This window comes from Anolis carolinensis, chromosome 4 (genome assembly GCF_035594765.1).
Source record: "Anolis carolinensis isolate JA03-04 chromosome 4, rAnoCar3.1.pri, whole genome shotgun sequence".
In the NCBI taxonomy this organism is placed as follows: Eukaryota; Metazoa; Chordata; class Lepidosauria; order Squamata; family Dactyloidae; genus Anolis; species Anolis carolinensis.
The window spans coordinates 226,094,255-226,106,808 of NC_085844.1; the positions used below are offsets into that span (position 1 = coordinate 226,094,255).

General features: G+C 40.1%; 1 protein-coding gene across 1 annotated transcript; it reads right to left on the bottom strand.

Annotated features, from left to right (window-relative positions):
- Positions 1-73: 73 nt before the first annotated feature.
- On the bottom strand, positions 74-10,180 carry ttpal (alpha tocopherol transfer protein like). The gene is made up of 5 exons (XM_003220633.4): positions 10,029-10,180; positions 8,087-8,541; positions 7,270-7,463; positions 5,668-5,778; positions 74-4,131 (listed from the first exon to the last, which is right to left on the bottom strand). The coding sequence occupies exons 2-5, from the start codon at positions 8,523-8,525 to the stop codon at positions 3,856-3,858; spliced, it is 1,020 nt and encodes a 339-aa protein (XP_003220681.2). The 5' UTR covers positions 8,526-8,541; positions 10,029-10,180; the 3' UTR covers positions 74-3,855.
- Positions 10,181-12,554: the final 2,374 nt, after the last annotated feature.

A 12,554-nucleotide genomic window follows, 5' to 3' on the forward strand; every position in this document is an offset into this window, starting at 1 on the left:
TTGCCCTCTGCCCACGCCTTGCAGGGTCACATTCTTGGAATGTAAAGCTGATGAAATGAAGGAGCACCAAATGTTCCTTTGAAGCCACTGGACAGAAACGGCTTCACGGTAGAATTGTTTAATATCCACACATGCATACAGTTACACTGAGAACAATAATTGTATAAAGTGCAATATAAAAATAAATTCTCAAAAGGTGTCTGCTTCAACCAAACATCTGAATTCTACATACTGCAAAAGACGAAACCAAATTTATACGGAATAATTACTGAGAAATATGCCAAAGCTGACTGACCAGTAGAAACAAAGGACCTCAACAACCTCTGGAAAAACATCCGGCTTTAGCTGCTAGTCCAATCCACAGTATAAATTCAAGTATTTTATTTATAGTATTCTTGTTTATATTTCCTAAGTTAATACACTTAGAAGGCAATTTGACAATTATGGTTAGTTATCAATGTCTCTTGCTTAAGGCCTGGTATTCCTTCCAATACCCTTGCTGTGCTTGGAATGGTTTTTTTTTTTTTTTTTTTTAGAAATTTCAATACTATCAAAGAATCTTTAAATCAAGGATCCAGAGGATGCATATGATATGTTCAATCTTGCAGTACACCTTTAAAATAAGTGTGCCTTAATTGTAAAACACCTAAGCATTTGTTTTATAAGTTTATCCTAACATGTCTAAGCTAATGAATATTCCCAAGGGTAACTTGTATATTAGATACTACTGAAGTCAGTTAAAACTTCTCTGACTTCTGTCAGAAGCGCTGGGAGGACATTGTATGTACTGCAGAAAAGAGCCCACTGGAAACTATTTCTATGACTTTACAAATGATTAGTCCAGCCATGATAGGAAAATACAAGAGGAAAAAAGTGAGAAATGTAAATCTCAAAACTAGCAACTTAGAAGTTTGTTTTTGTTGAATACAACTCATCAGAAATTCCACATATTTCTACCTGAGAGCATCTGCAGTGGATCATCTATTGAAGATTTAAGAGTGCATGAAATGTAACATACTTTTTTCTCTTTTGCACATGAACAACCTTTGCCATTCAGTACTATTTGAAGCTTTCTCATTCCCAAAAGAAATGGCTCAATAGAAGTGTCTAAAGCAGTCTCCAAAATACAGGAAGCAGCTGGGAAAAGCTTGTTACAACTATTCAGGTAGGCTAGAGAACCCCAACCTGATTTCTAGAACTTCTGACGAGTGAAACCTCATTACAGAACAGTACACTAATTTTTAGAACTATGATTCATAATGGCTATTTTAAACAGTACACTTCAATCACAGCCATGAAATTCTATATAGATATTACTTCACTACAAAGCATATACGGCAGTTTAAGGCAACATGTAGCTTTTCAGATTACTGACTACAATTGCCATTAGCCATGTCTAGAGACTGGGAACTGTATGCTCTAAAACACATCTTTCTCAACTGAAAATGATACACAGATGGAAACGAAAGCAATGTGCCCCCCTCCAGTTGTGTTAGGCCAAGATTCAATAAATACATTGGCAAACCTTAAGTTTCCACCAGTTCACTATTGCTTGGGAGTGGAAGATGTTCTTTTCTCCACTTCTTCCCCAGCTGCATAACAGAGAAAAAGCTCTTGGGTGCAGTTCCATCACGCCAGCCCATGTCTAGCTGGTTCCTGGATATATTCAGCATGACTAGTGTACCCTGGAAAGACAGTGGGCAAGTGAACCTGCTGAGCACACATCTGCAGCCCCTATGTAAATGTGTATATATGTGGAAGGGGAAGATGGAGCTATACCAGCAGTTGCTGCACAGCTGGGACGGGATCTTGTGCAAGGAAGTACGAAATACCTTCATGTGGAATACCCCCCAACATATACATTGCAGAGTAACTAAATATTATGCCCCTTGCATGATTCTAGCCTTGGACTGCAATCCTTACAATTCTTGTAATCGTTACAATTTTATGCGCCTCTAAGAAGTCTTATTCCACCAAGTATCTCTCGGGTAAATTATTTTTCCTAAGTATATCCATGTAGTACTATGCAGTGCAGGTGTATGAAGCATGGAAAATATATACGGTTTCCATTCAACCAATACAATGGAGACCTGTAGTGGGAATTAAGAAATAGGATTCATGGCCTTCTGGATAGTTACAATACCATACAAAACACCTATTCAAAGGGGTATTATACTTCAATGTAGCAGTCCTTTAGGTTTGGCAATACAGAGGCAGGTGGTTGTTATTAAAAATAATAATACAAGTTTGGCACTGATAATACAACGGTACATCTTCTGAAGACCTTAATATTTCATATTTACAATAAGCACCAGTTTCTGGTCATAGTTGGCACCAAGCTAAAAACCTCTACAAATAGCTCCAGCTGTTTAAAAAGTGATATAAAATCTCATTTTGTTCAGTGCTGACTTGTTCCAGTATTGGCATTGGAACAATAGACAACATGTGTAGGTTTCCAATCCCCATCAAAGTTTCACCCTTTCCAATCCCCACCAAAGTTTCACTGGAAGCATGGAAAGAAAGGGGTCAAATGCTTCATCTGTAACTTGAGAGGATGAAGTGGGGATGAACATTCAACTGTGAACATAGAACACACCTTGAAACTAAACCAACAATAAAGGAAGATGCATGGGACTTCAGAAACAAAATAGAAAGATTACCAAGACCAAAACAACATGAACAAAATATTGCACAACGAATGTAAAATATTGCCATTTACAAATCGCAAATTGTGCTTGTACAACACCCTGTCTACATTTGGTTTGCGCAGAGATTCCAAAAATGCTATCTCCCAAAAATAAAGGTATCTAAGCAATTATATTTTCTCTTATGGGACAGATATCTAGAACTATTTACAATTTCTCTGTCCTTCCACCAAGATGTAAATTTAACAAAGGGGTACAAACTGACAGCTGAACAATTATGCAAAATTATCTATTTTCCTTTCAATTAATTTCCTATCTATTTTACAAGTTCAAGTATGGGTATTAAATACAGCCATAGACTGCCTGATGCTTTCTTTTATGCAAAATGAGCATGTGCTTCCATTCAGTCATAGTAACAACCATTGCATCTGCCAATTGCAAGATTCAAGTAAAGGTAATATGGGATACCATATTAGAAACAAAAATCTATTATGTTTGTATGTGGAGGGAATGTATAAGGAAGCATTGCAACCAATATAAAAGGATGACAGTCCAAAAAGTATCTCTCGGATTAGAAGCTTAACTGGCATCAAATAACTAACTAGCCTTATATATTACATTTGTGCCTTTCTCCACAGAAAGAGGGGCAATATGAAAGGGGAGGACAAGTGTAACCCCCTCAGTTGTTTTTCATCTGCAGCTCCCATAATCTCTTGACATTGGATAGTCTATTGCTTGATGGGACTGCTAGACCAAAACACTCTCATTGCACAGCCTGGCCCAGTCCCAAGATATTCCCTCAACGGTAAACCATTTCTTCCACTTTCACTTTGAGCTTTTTGATCCTAACAATATCTATTTGGAAATGCATTCCTTTAATTTTAGTGTTTCTTGCTTTCAAGTAATTGTGCTTCGAACCTTAACAATATTACCAAATTAGCCAATCATTTGGAGCAATTCATTTCAGAGAGGCTCCTTTGCAAATGGCCAACAAATGACAAAAACACTGACATTGGCTCCAAATGTACCCTCTTGCCAGATTGACACAGAGCCTCACCCTTCCTCCACAGTTTCTTTTTAAAATATGCTTTGGTTCCAATATAAAGTGCCTCAGCTGTCTCCACATCTGGCTACAGCTTAAGAAACAAGGCAGAATTCATAATCCCTTTGCAGACAGTAGAGTGACCTTTCGGAAGCTTTTACAGCTACATTAATAGCAGGAATAGAGTTGTGTTTTCAAGCTTCGCAAAGAGTCATCACATTGCTTCTCATCAATCTCCCCACTCATTAATGGGTCATGAGGCATATAGTCACTGGGAATAGCCAGGTGAGACACGTCATACAGAAAATCATCTTCTGAGGCAAGCAGCAGCTCATTCCAGGTAGAGATATCCAGCTTCCCTGCAATGCCTCCATACTCTTCCGGAAGGATCCTTGGAGAAAGGTTGCGATGGAGTGAGCTCTGATCTGACCCATGAAGAAAAAACTGAGAAAAAGAAGAGACATTTCAACTCTGAAATGGGATTTATGAGCTGAGATCCCTAGATGGTGAGCTCAGAGTGTTCATTTTCCCTGCATGCAGCTGTGCCCAGCTTCCACCCACACAGCCGCCAAACCTATAAGAGCATTACAATGGCAATTACATTATTGTGAATTTTGAAACAGGGACGGAGGCAACTGGGCGGTTTGACTACCTCAGATGCCCCATGCAGTTGATAAGAGAGAAGCAGAGGAATAATGCTGTTGTTCCTCTGCCAGTTCCGCACACGGGCCATCAGGGGATCCCTCCTGCCCTCCCTTCCTTTCTGGATGGAAGCTGGCTCTCCAGCACAACAGTAGTCCCAGGCTGCTTGTCAGCTTCTGGGGCAGGAGTTGATGGGACACAAGAACAGCCTTTGGTGCTTCAGTCAAAACAGGATGTACACACACCCATCATTAATCATGGTATTTCTGAAATATGCACTCAGTGTTGGTTTCAACGTCAGACAATGGTTGACATGAGCAACATTAGTCTCCAAGGACTGATCCTCAGGAGTTACAAGAGCTCCCAATCCTGCAATCACCTCCACCACATTTAAAGGGGTGATTTGAACAGTCCCTGTGAACATTAAAATTGTTATATATCCTATTTCTAAACAAATCAGCAATTTGTATGAATAAATAATTCATATAATAAATTGATAATTATATTATGAATCATGAAATATATAAATAAGGTGAAATAAGGGCGGAATTCAGGACTTGACAAATCCAAAAGTTCCGAGGAAAAGATAGGAACAGGACTTCCAAAATAGTATGAAGGTCCAGAATGATGACAAAAAAGGGTTGGTGAATGGATGCTGAAAGGCAGAGGATATACAATACCCTAATTATTGTACATCATTCTTGGAAAGGAAAAACTGAATTGTATGCTGAAGGTGAGAAGAGGTACACAGAAATAAGGAAGTCTGAAATTCATGTGCATCATCTAGTTCTTACAAAAATCTGCACCCCGTGGTTGTTCATTTCAGCTGGAGATAGAGGGTGGATCCAAACATTTAAGTGATGTTGTGCTTAGGAAGCACTTCTAGGTGTTTTTATACATTCAGTGGATGGAGTGGGATAGTGAAACACTGCAGCAAATGAATTCAGAGCAAGGCTGGAAAACCCACAGGCCAATGGTACTCCTCCCCCTCTTTTTTTGAAGCCATAATTCTATGCATTAGCAGTGGTTCCCAAATGTATTTGGCCTACCGCCCCTTTTCCAGAAAAAATATTACTCAGCATCCTGGAAACTAATTTTTAAATTTTTTAATAGAAATTAAACAGAAAGATATATGTACCTGTGGCCATCACCGCTCCCCTAGATTGCTGCAGCACCCAACAGGGGGCGGTAATGCCCACTTTGGGAATCACTGCATTAGCATATAATACTGGAAACAACACTGTTTGAAAGAAAAACTGTTTCCAACACAGATTTACAGGCAAGAGCCCTACCTTACTTTAAGCCTTAGCAGATCCAGGTAATATGAAGATCACTCACCCGATTTGCTATTTTTTCCTTGAGGAAAGGTTTTATGATAGCAAAAATGCCCTTGAATATGCGAGGTTCATTTATGATATTGACAGCTTTTATTCGAATAGGAAAACCATCCTTAAAAAAGAAAAAAAACTGGTTTAGAGTCTTGTGTGTCCCTCAATTGTAGTCTAAATACTCTAAGGGCACAGGTACTGATATTGGAAGCTAAGTAGTCAGCTCTGGTCAGTACTTGGAAAGGAGACCACCAATGAATGTCAAGTGTTGTAAACTATATTTGAGAGAAAAGAACTGACAAAACCATCTCTGAATATTCCTTACCTAAGAAAACCCTATGAATTTCATGAGTGCCCATAAGTTGACAAGCTACGTCACCCACATCATAAGCCATTGGCATTGTGGTTGTAACATACAAACTTACCAAACAAATGGGACATGCAGTTTAGTTTACAATTACCTATTGGTAATCAACCACTAGAAAATGCCTATCAACCACTAGGAAATTGTATGTCCCGTGTATTTCAAGTGTGCACTGCTTCTATGTAAAAACATTCTGGTGATATTACCATACAGATGTACTATACATATATCCTCTTTACTTCAAGGTTTTCTGTAGAAAATTCTGAGATTGTTTTCTGCTCCCATTTTACTGTTAGCAAAGTCACCAACTCAACAGATACCCAATTTCCAAACACATAACTGATATTATCTGCTTTTTTCTTTTTCTTCTCCCCCCTCCCCCCCGGGGGGGGGGGGGTATCTCTTTTATCACAAAATCATTAATTTTTCAGCTGAAACCTCTGCCTAACAGGAGGAGGTTCATACTAGCTACAGGCTCAATGAAAGTCAGCAGAGTACTAAAAGAATAACCTGTCTGTACCCATTAGCAAATGAAGTAGTATTATCATGATGAGCAGAACTTCAGCTGCAGGCACTACAAAGTAATCTTGGCTATACATTTACTGGCTGTTTAGTCTACTGTATCAAAATCGGAACCAGCATGCTGCTGTCATTTCAATTTTCGGCTCTGGTTTTCTTTTGTCAGACTATGACCTCAATTCAACATCCCCTGAGCACAGTGTAAAACATCTGCATGCAGACCTTTTGCTATACTGACCCATATACCACCTCCCAACTAACTGTAAAGCACCAGAACCACCTCCTAAAGGCATTATGCACTTCAATGTGAGCAGATAAGACAAAACTAGGTGCACAACAATTACATCACTGCTGAGATCTGAGCGGAGGGGGGTCCTCTAGAAATTTCTGTGATTCTGTAACTGTTGTATTTCCCATTTTCTGGGGGAAATATTGCCTGATGCTTCTCAGATCCTACCTGTTCATGTTGAAGCACTGAATGCCTGTATGATGCGACTCTGAGGCTTGAAAGTAAGTGGGAGGTATCATTTTTATAAATATAGCAAGGAGCACAGATATATGTTCCCCTTCCCTTTGCAAAACTATGCTAGCATTCGGAAAAGTCTTCCTCTAAAGAAATGTCTTTTAGAGAAAACAAACAGGACCTAGACCACTAAGAGACAACAAGTAGGAAGATTCAATCAATAATACTACACATATATTTTCACCCTCTAGCAATTCAGATCTTACCTGAAGAATTCCAATCACTTTTTTGGCTATAAAGGGACCAAAATGAGACGCCTTAGATAAGCTGACTCCTTTGTAGTCTGCAAGGATTACAATTCCATTCACCTGGGTCTCCTCAGACTGTATGAGCTTTTCTAAGGTTAAGTATATGGCACGAATGTTTTCAGTAATCGGGTAGTTACTTGGTGTCCATCTATCTATGGTTATAAGACAGAGATGGTAAATTACAAAGCTGAACAGAAATCCTACAGTACATTCCCAGACTACATGCCTTATAGATGCTAACCATTTTTTAATCATTGATGTACTTCACATTAGTTTTCTCATTAAAAAAATCCACTGCCATCTGTATATATTTTCAAATTCCTATGCTTGAACTTCTGAAGTAAATACCAAACATATCTTTAAGGTGATGAAGGCTGAAGTTTATAACAATTTATTGCATTTATCATGTCTCAAACTTTCAGAGAGCCCATGATGATGTACAACAGATATTTATTTAAAACATTAAATATAAACAGATAAAACTTTTATTTAAAAATAGCCTAATGTTTTTTTTATGGTGAGAAAATAAGGGGGTGGAAAAGAGGTTAAATCTTAAGCAGGGGGGGAGGAGGAAGAGATTTTATTGACCAGTATTCTCAGATCATATTCTGCAATGAAACCTCCATCAAATTTGATTGGAAATTCCATTATACAACAAAGAATTTGTAATACTGATCAAGACATCAGAATCATATGAGCAGTTTATTACAGATACTTGAGCAGATACTTTCAAGAAATACTGTAGAAGGATAACATGTTAATCAGTTAATCATACCTGGTCGAATGCAGACAACATGGCGCCCTTCATCATCTAAGTGAGAAAGCACAGTGACAAAACCAGAGTCTAAAACTGGCTTTATAGCAGATGGTTTCAAGTTTGTAAAAACTTCCGGCCAACTCCTCCTACAACTGTGGTAGTTCACAAGAAGCTGAAGGGCTCGATCATAGTCAAACTTTCTGGCTCTAAGGAACCTGAGCAAGAAGGCATCATCTAGACAGGTTCCCAAGTTAGGATAGTCTTTGCACACCATGTCTCTGAGGGCTTGAACATCTCGAAGCCGCCATTCAGGTTTTTCCTGTAGCTCTTCCCGTGCTTTGGCAATAAGCTCTGCAGACAGTGTGCAAACATACTTTGATTCATCCGGCAGGATGTCAATTCCTGATAAAGATCCCACAGAGGGACTTCTAAGGGCACCATCACCATCTCCTGACATTGGTTAAAGGAAAAATCTGCAAGGATAGAGGGGAAAAATAAAACACTACTAACACATGTGGGAGGAAGACAGCAAGGGGGATGAAAGGACCCAACTGGTCTTACAGATATCTCTTGAGAGATCTAAAACAGAAAATATTGTTTTTCTGGACTAAATATATCAGCTACATTATTTTACAACTTTCCAGACCCATCATAGCTGACAAGAGCATTCACCATGACAACACTTGTTGATATCCATTAATCTTTTTAACTAAGCTGGCTATAAGTCTTCTGTTGACAAGCAGTAGAAAAAAAATGTCTACTCAGTTCTCACCGTTCCTTTTGATAAGTGATAAATGTTAATCAGCTCTTACGTACCTATGCAAAATGCACACAAAATATTTTCTGCCAGATTCTGATTGGATCTGTCAGTGTCTCTTCCCTACATAAGGAATAAAAATGAGGAATTTTCATTTATTTTTTGTCCTCAAATAGACATCTATGTTGGGCAACTAGGTTTATCACTGTCTGTAAAGGGCTGACTGTTTCCTTGCTTGCTATTTTCTGATTCCTTTCCCCTTTAATTTCATTAATCCCTCACCAGAAATTGCTTGATCAAATGGTAACAAGCGGAAATAGTGTGAGCTCCCTCTAGCAACACTTGAGTATTTTATTTAGCAGTTAAACATCCACTTGTCTATGGATAAAACAGAGTCACCAAAGAATAGAGCAGATTTGAAAGGAGCAGCATATACCTCATATCAAGCTGATTCAATCTGACCATAACAATCAGTTTTAAGAGCTTCTTTAGCCGGTTCTGAGACAGAACAATGTCCTATGCAATGTAAAACGTAATTATAGCTCTGGTTATAACAGTATATTACTCACCTGGAGTGATTCACAATTTATTCTGTGCAAACAAAATTCCATTCTGACTACAGCAGGCAGCTTCCTTGGAGCCATAACTACTCATAAGTACTTCAATGATGTATATATTTCATTCTGGGTTGTTTCATTATTAGGTTGTCAAGGCAGATGGCTCTAGGAGAGATTTACCATTGCCTTCGTCTATGTAACACTAACAAGTATTAGTTATGGTGACCTCAGAGCTTTAACCTTTGTGTTAGTCTTTACTGGTGTTACCCCTCAAAATGTTGCTCCCCAGTAACTTTTTCAAAATCGCTGTATCTGTTTCATTAGTATGCTGAATTTATCATATGCAAATCTGGATTAGTTATTGAGGGAAGAGCTGTGAAAATTAAAGGAACGAGCATCAAGAATTTCAGGGGGTTGGACTAGATGGCCCATGTGGTCCCGCTTAAGCGGTTGATGGGGAAAAGAAGGGGCTTGAGGCTGTTAGGAATGGTGGGAGTTGAAGTCCAAAACACCTGGAAGGAAGGCTCAAGTTTGCCCAGGCCTCCTACAGATTGATGTAAACCTGGACACTGATGAAGGCTGATAGGAAGGAAATCAACTCATCTAAAAACAACAACCAAATGAGAGCCGCCTCTGCCATACTCACCCCAACTCCGGCGCGACTGAGACTGAAGAGAAAGAAAAGGGAAGGGGAAACCGGCCGTGACCTGACCCGGAAGCACTCCACTGGCGTTGCTAAGCCACCGTCGCCCACGGAGAGGCAAAGCCAACCGGTCCGACTGAGCATGCGCGGAATTCCCAAGGCGAAGGAGCCATAGAGCCACAGACTCTGTTGACTACAAGCTATACTTCCGGTTCCCGATGTTTCAGCTTGGGAAGTTCTGTGTTGGTGAGAAGGGAGGAAGAAAGAAGCTGGGTTGCTGTGAGCTTTCCGGGCTGTATGGCCATGTTCCAGAAGCGTTTTGCCCACATCTATAGCAGGCATCCTCAGAGGTTGTGAGGTCTGTTGAAACTAGGAAAGTGGGCTTTATATATATATCTGTGGAATAATGTCCAGGGTGGGAGAAAGAACTCTTGTCTGCTTAAGGCAAGTGTGAATGTTGCATTTGGCCGCCTTGATTGGCATTGAATGGCCTTTCAGCTTCAAAGCCTGGCTGCTTCCTGCCTGGGGGAATCCTTTGTTAGGAGGTGTTAGCTGGCCCTGATTGTGTCATGCCTGGAATTCCCCTGTTTTCCGAGTGTTGTTCTGATGAACCAACCAGGACACAGCATATTATCTGACAACGCCGACATGCTGGATCACTTTAACAACCACCATGTCAGACTACACAGAGAAGCAATTGAAATCCACAACCTCGTGGATAATTTCAACAGAAAGAAGGAAACCATGAAAATGAACAAAATCTAGCTATTAGTATTAAAAAAAACTCTAAAATCAGGACAGTAAATAAAGAACACTAAAAAACAGGGGAATTACAGACATGAAACAACCAGGGCCAGCTAATACCTCCCAACAAAGGATTCCTCTAGGCAGGAAGCAGCCCGGCTTTGAAGCTGCAAAGCTTTTCAATGCTAATCAAGGTAATTAATTGTAACATTCACACTTGCCTCAAGCAGACAAGTTTTCTTTCTCCCACCCTAGACAATCCACAGATATATAAACCCTACTTGCCTAGTTTCTAACAGACCTCACAACTTCTGAGGATGTGGGAGAAATGTCAGGAAAGAATGCTTCTGGAACATGGCCATACAGCCCGGAAAATTCACAACAATCCACTCTTCATTTCTGATCATCAATGACTCAGTCGTGCATTTCAAGTGTTTCGCCAGCAGAGGGAGCCAAATACACTTTTCAGATTGAAGCCAAGCTGGCAGATACCTTAATGAAATTAAATACCAAACATAACATATGGATGCATAGAATACATTTCAATTCACTTTTAGGCTCCAAGGTTTTGATTTTATAGAATGTATAGAATGATTGTGCCATGTTGGAAAGAAACCAAAGACGTAAAGAGAGAGAGAGTTGAACTAAGTTGGAGGAACAAGCTTTGTATATACTTGCAGCACAAGTTCCTAGAGCTTTGCGGGAAAGAGCTCATTTAACAGGGAAGACCAAACAGGAGCATTTCAGTATCTACTTATGAATACTGTACCAAATATGGATGGTGAAGGAGCCAACTTGCAACAACTGTGCTATGCTTGTGTTCTTGCCCGAAGATGTAGCGGCTACACCTGCAATAAGGCAAAGCTGGTTGCCCTGTTGGAAGAGAAAGTCCATCAGCTTTATGCCCCTGTAACTACTCTAGAGACAGTAGCCAATCAGAATTCTGGCTCCTGGCTGGCTCAGCCAATCGGCTGTCGGCACATACTGTAGCGGAACCTTTGTGCTACGGTCCTTGTTTGAGCGCAGTGGAGGAATTGGAGACGAACAACTGAAGGAATTCCAAGAAAGCAGTTTTATTTCGCTAATGGCCACTAGGGTTCCCCCTCGCACAAAGTAAGTGCTTCTCCAGGGAGAACCCCCAGTGGCGGGCTGAGTAAATATTTATACACACTACAGGGTTCGGGTTATGCCCGCCCACAAGCAAATTCATTGGCTTAGAGTTGTGACGCTGTCTGACTTGGACCCAATCAGTGCTGACCAGCAGGCCGGCTGCACTCTTTCTGTGCCGTGCTCACAAATCATTCAGAGCGCCTGCGTACGCATGCGCTGTTTGTTTATCTTTAGCTTTCATTTCTTCAGAAACACATGATTTCCCAGAAGTCACATGTTTCTGTGAGTTTATGCACCCGGGTCGCTAGCTGTCGCCATCTCTGCCCATATATGGTATTTCCTGGGGTTCTTTAACCTCCCGCCTCACTCCCCCATTTTCTTTTTGCGAAGCGCATGTACAAAAGCTGAAGCAAAGCATTATGGTTCCATCCAATCCCGCTTGGTTTGGAGTATGGCTATCTTTTTTCCAGGTAAAGATTGTGTGACACACCTAGTACACATTTGCATCATTATTGGAGTGCAGCACATAACTATGAGAACAATGAACAATCCTAAAATCCCTACCAACAATATGTTCTTCAACCATTCTATTGAGGGTAACCAGCTAGTCACCCAGGAGAAGGGAGACCAACCTTCTATCTCCTGGACATTATTGTAAATTAACTTTTGTAATGA

Coding starts and splice junctions, on each gene's coding strand:
- ttpal (XM_003220633.4), bottom strand. CDS start 8,525: ATGTCAGGAGATGGTGATGGTGCCCTTAGAAGTCCCTCTGTGGGATCT. Junction 7,464..8,086: donor TGTTGTCTGCATTCGACCAG/GTATGATTAACT, acceptor TTATAACCATAG/ATAGATGGACACCAAGTAAC. Junction 4,132..5,667: donor AGGAAAAAATAGCAAATCGG/GTGAGTGATCTT, acceptor TCTTTTTCTCAG/TTTTTTCTTCATGGGTCAGA.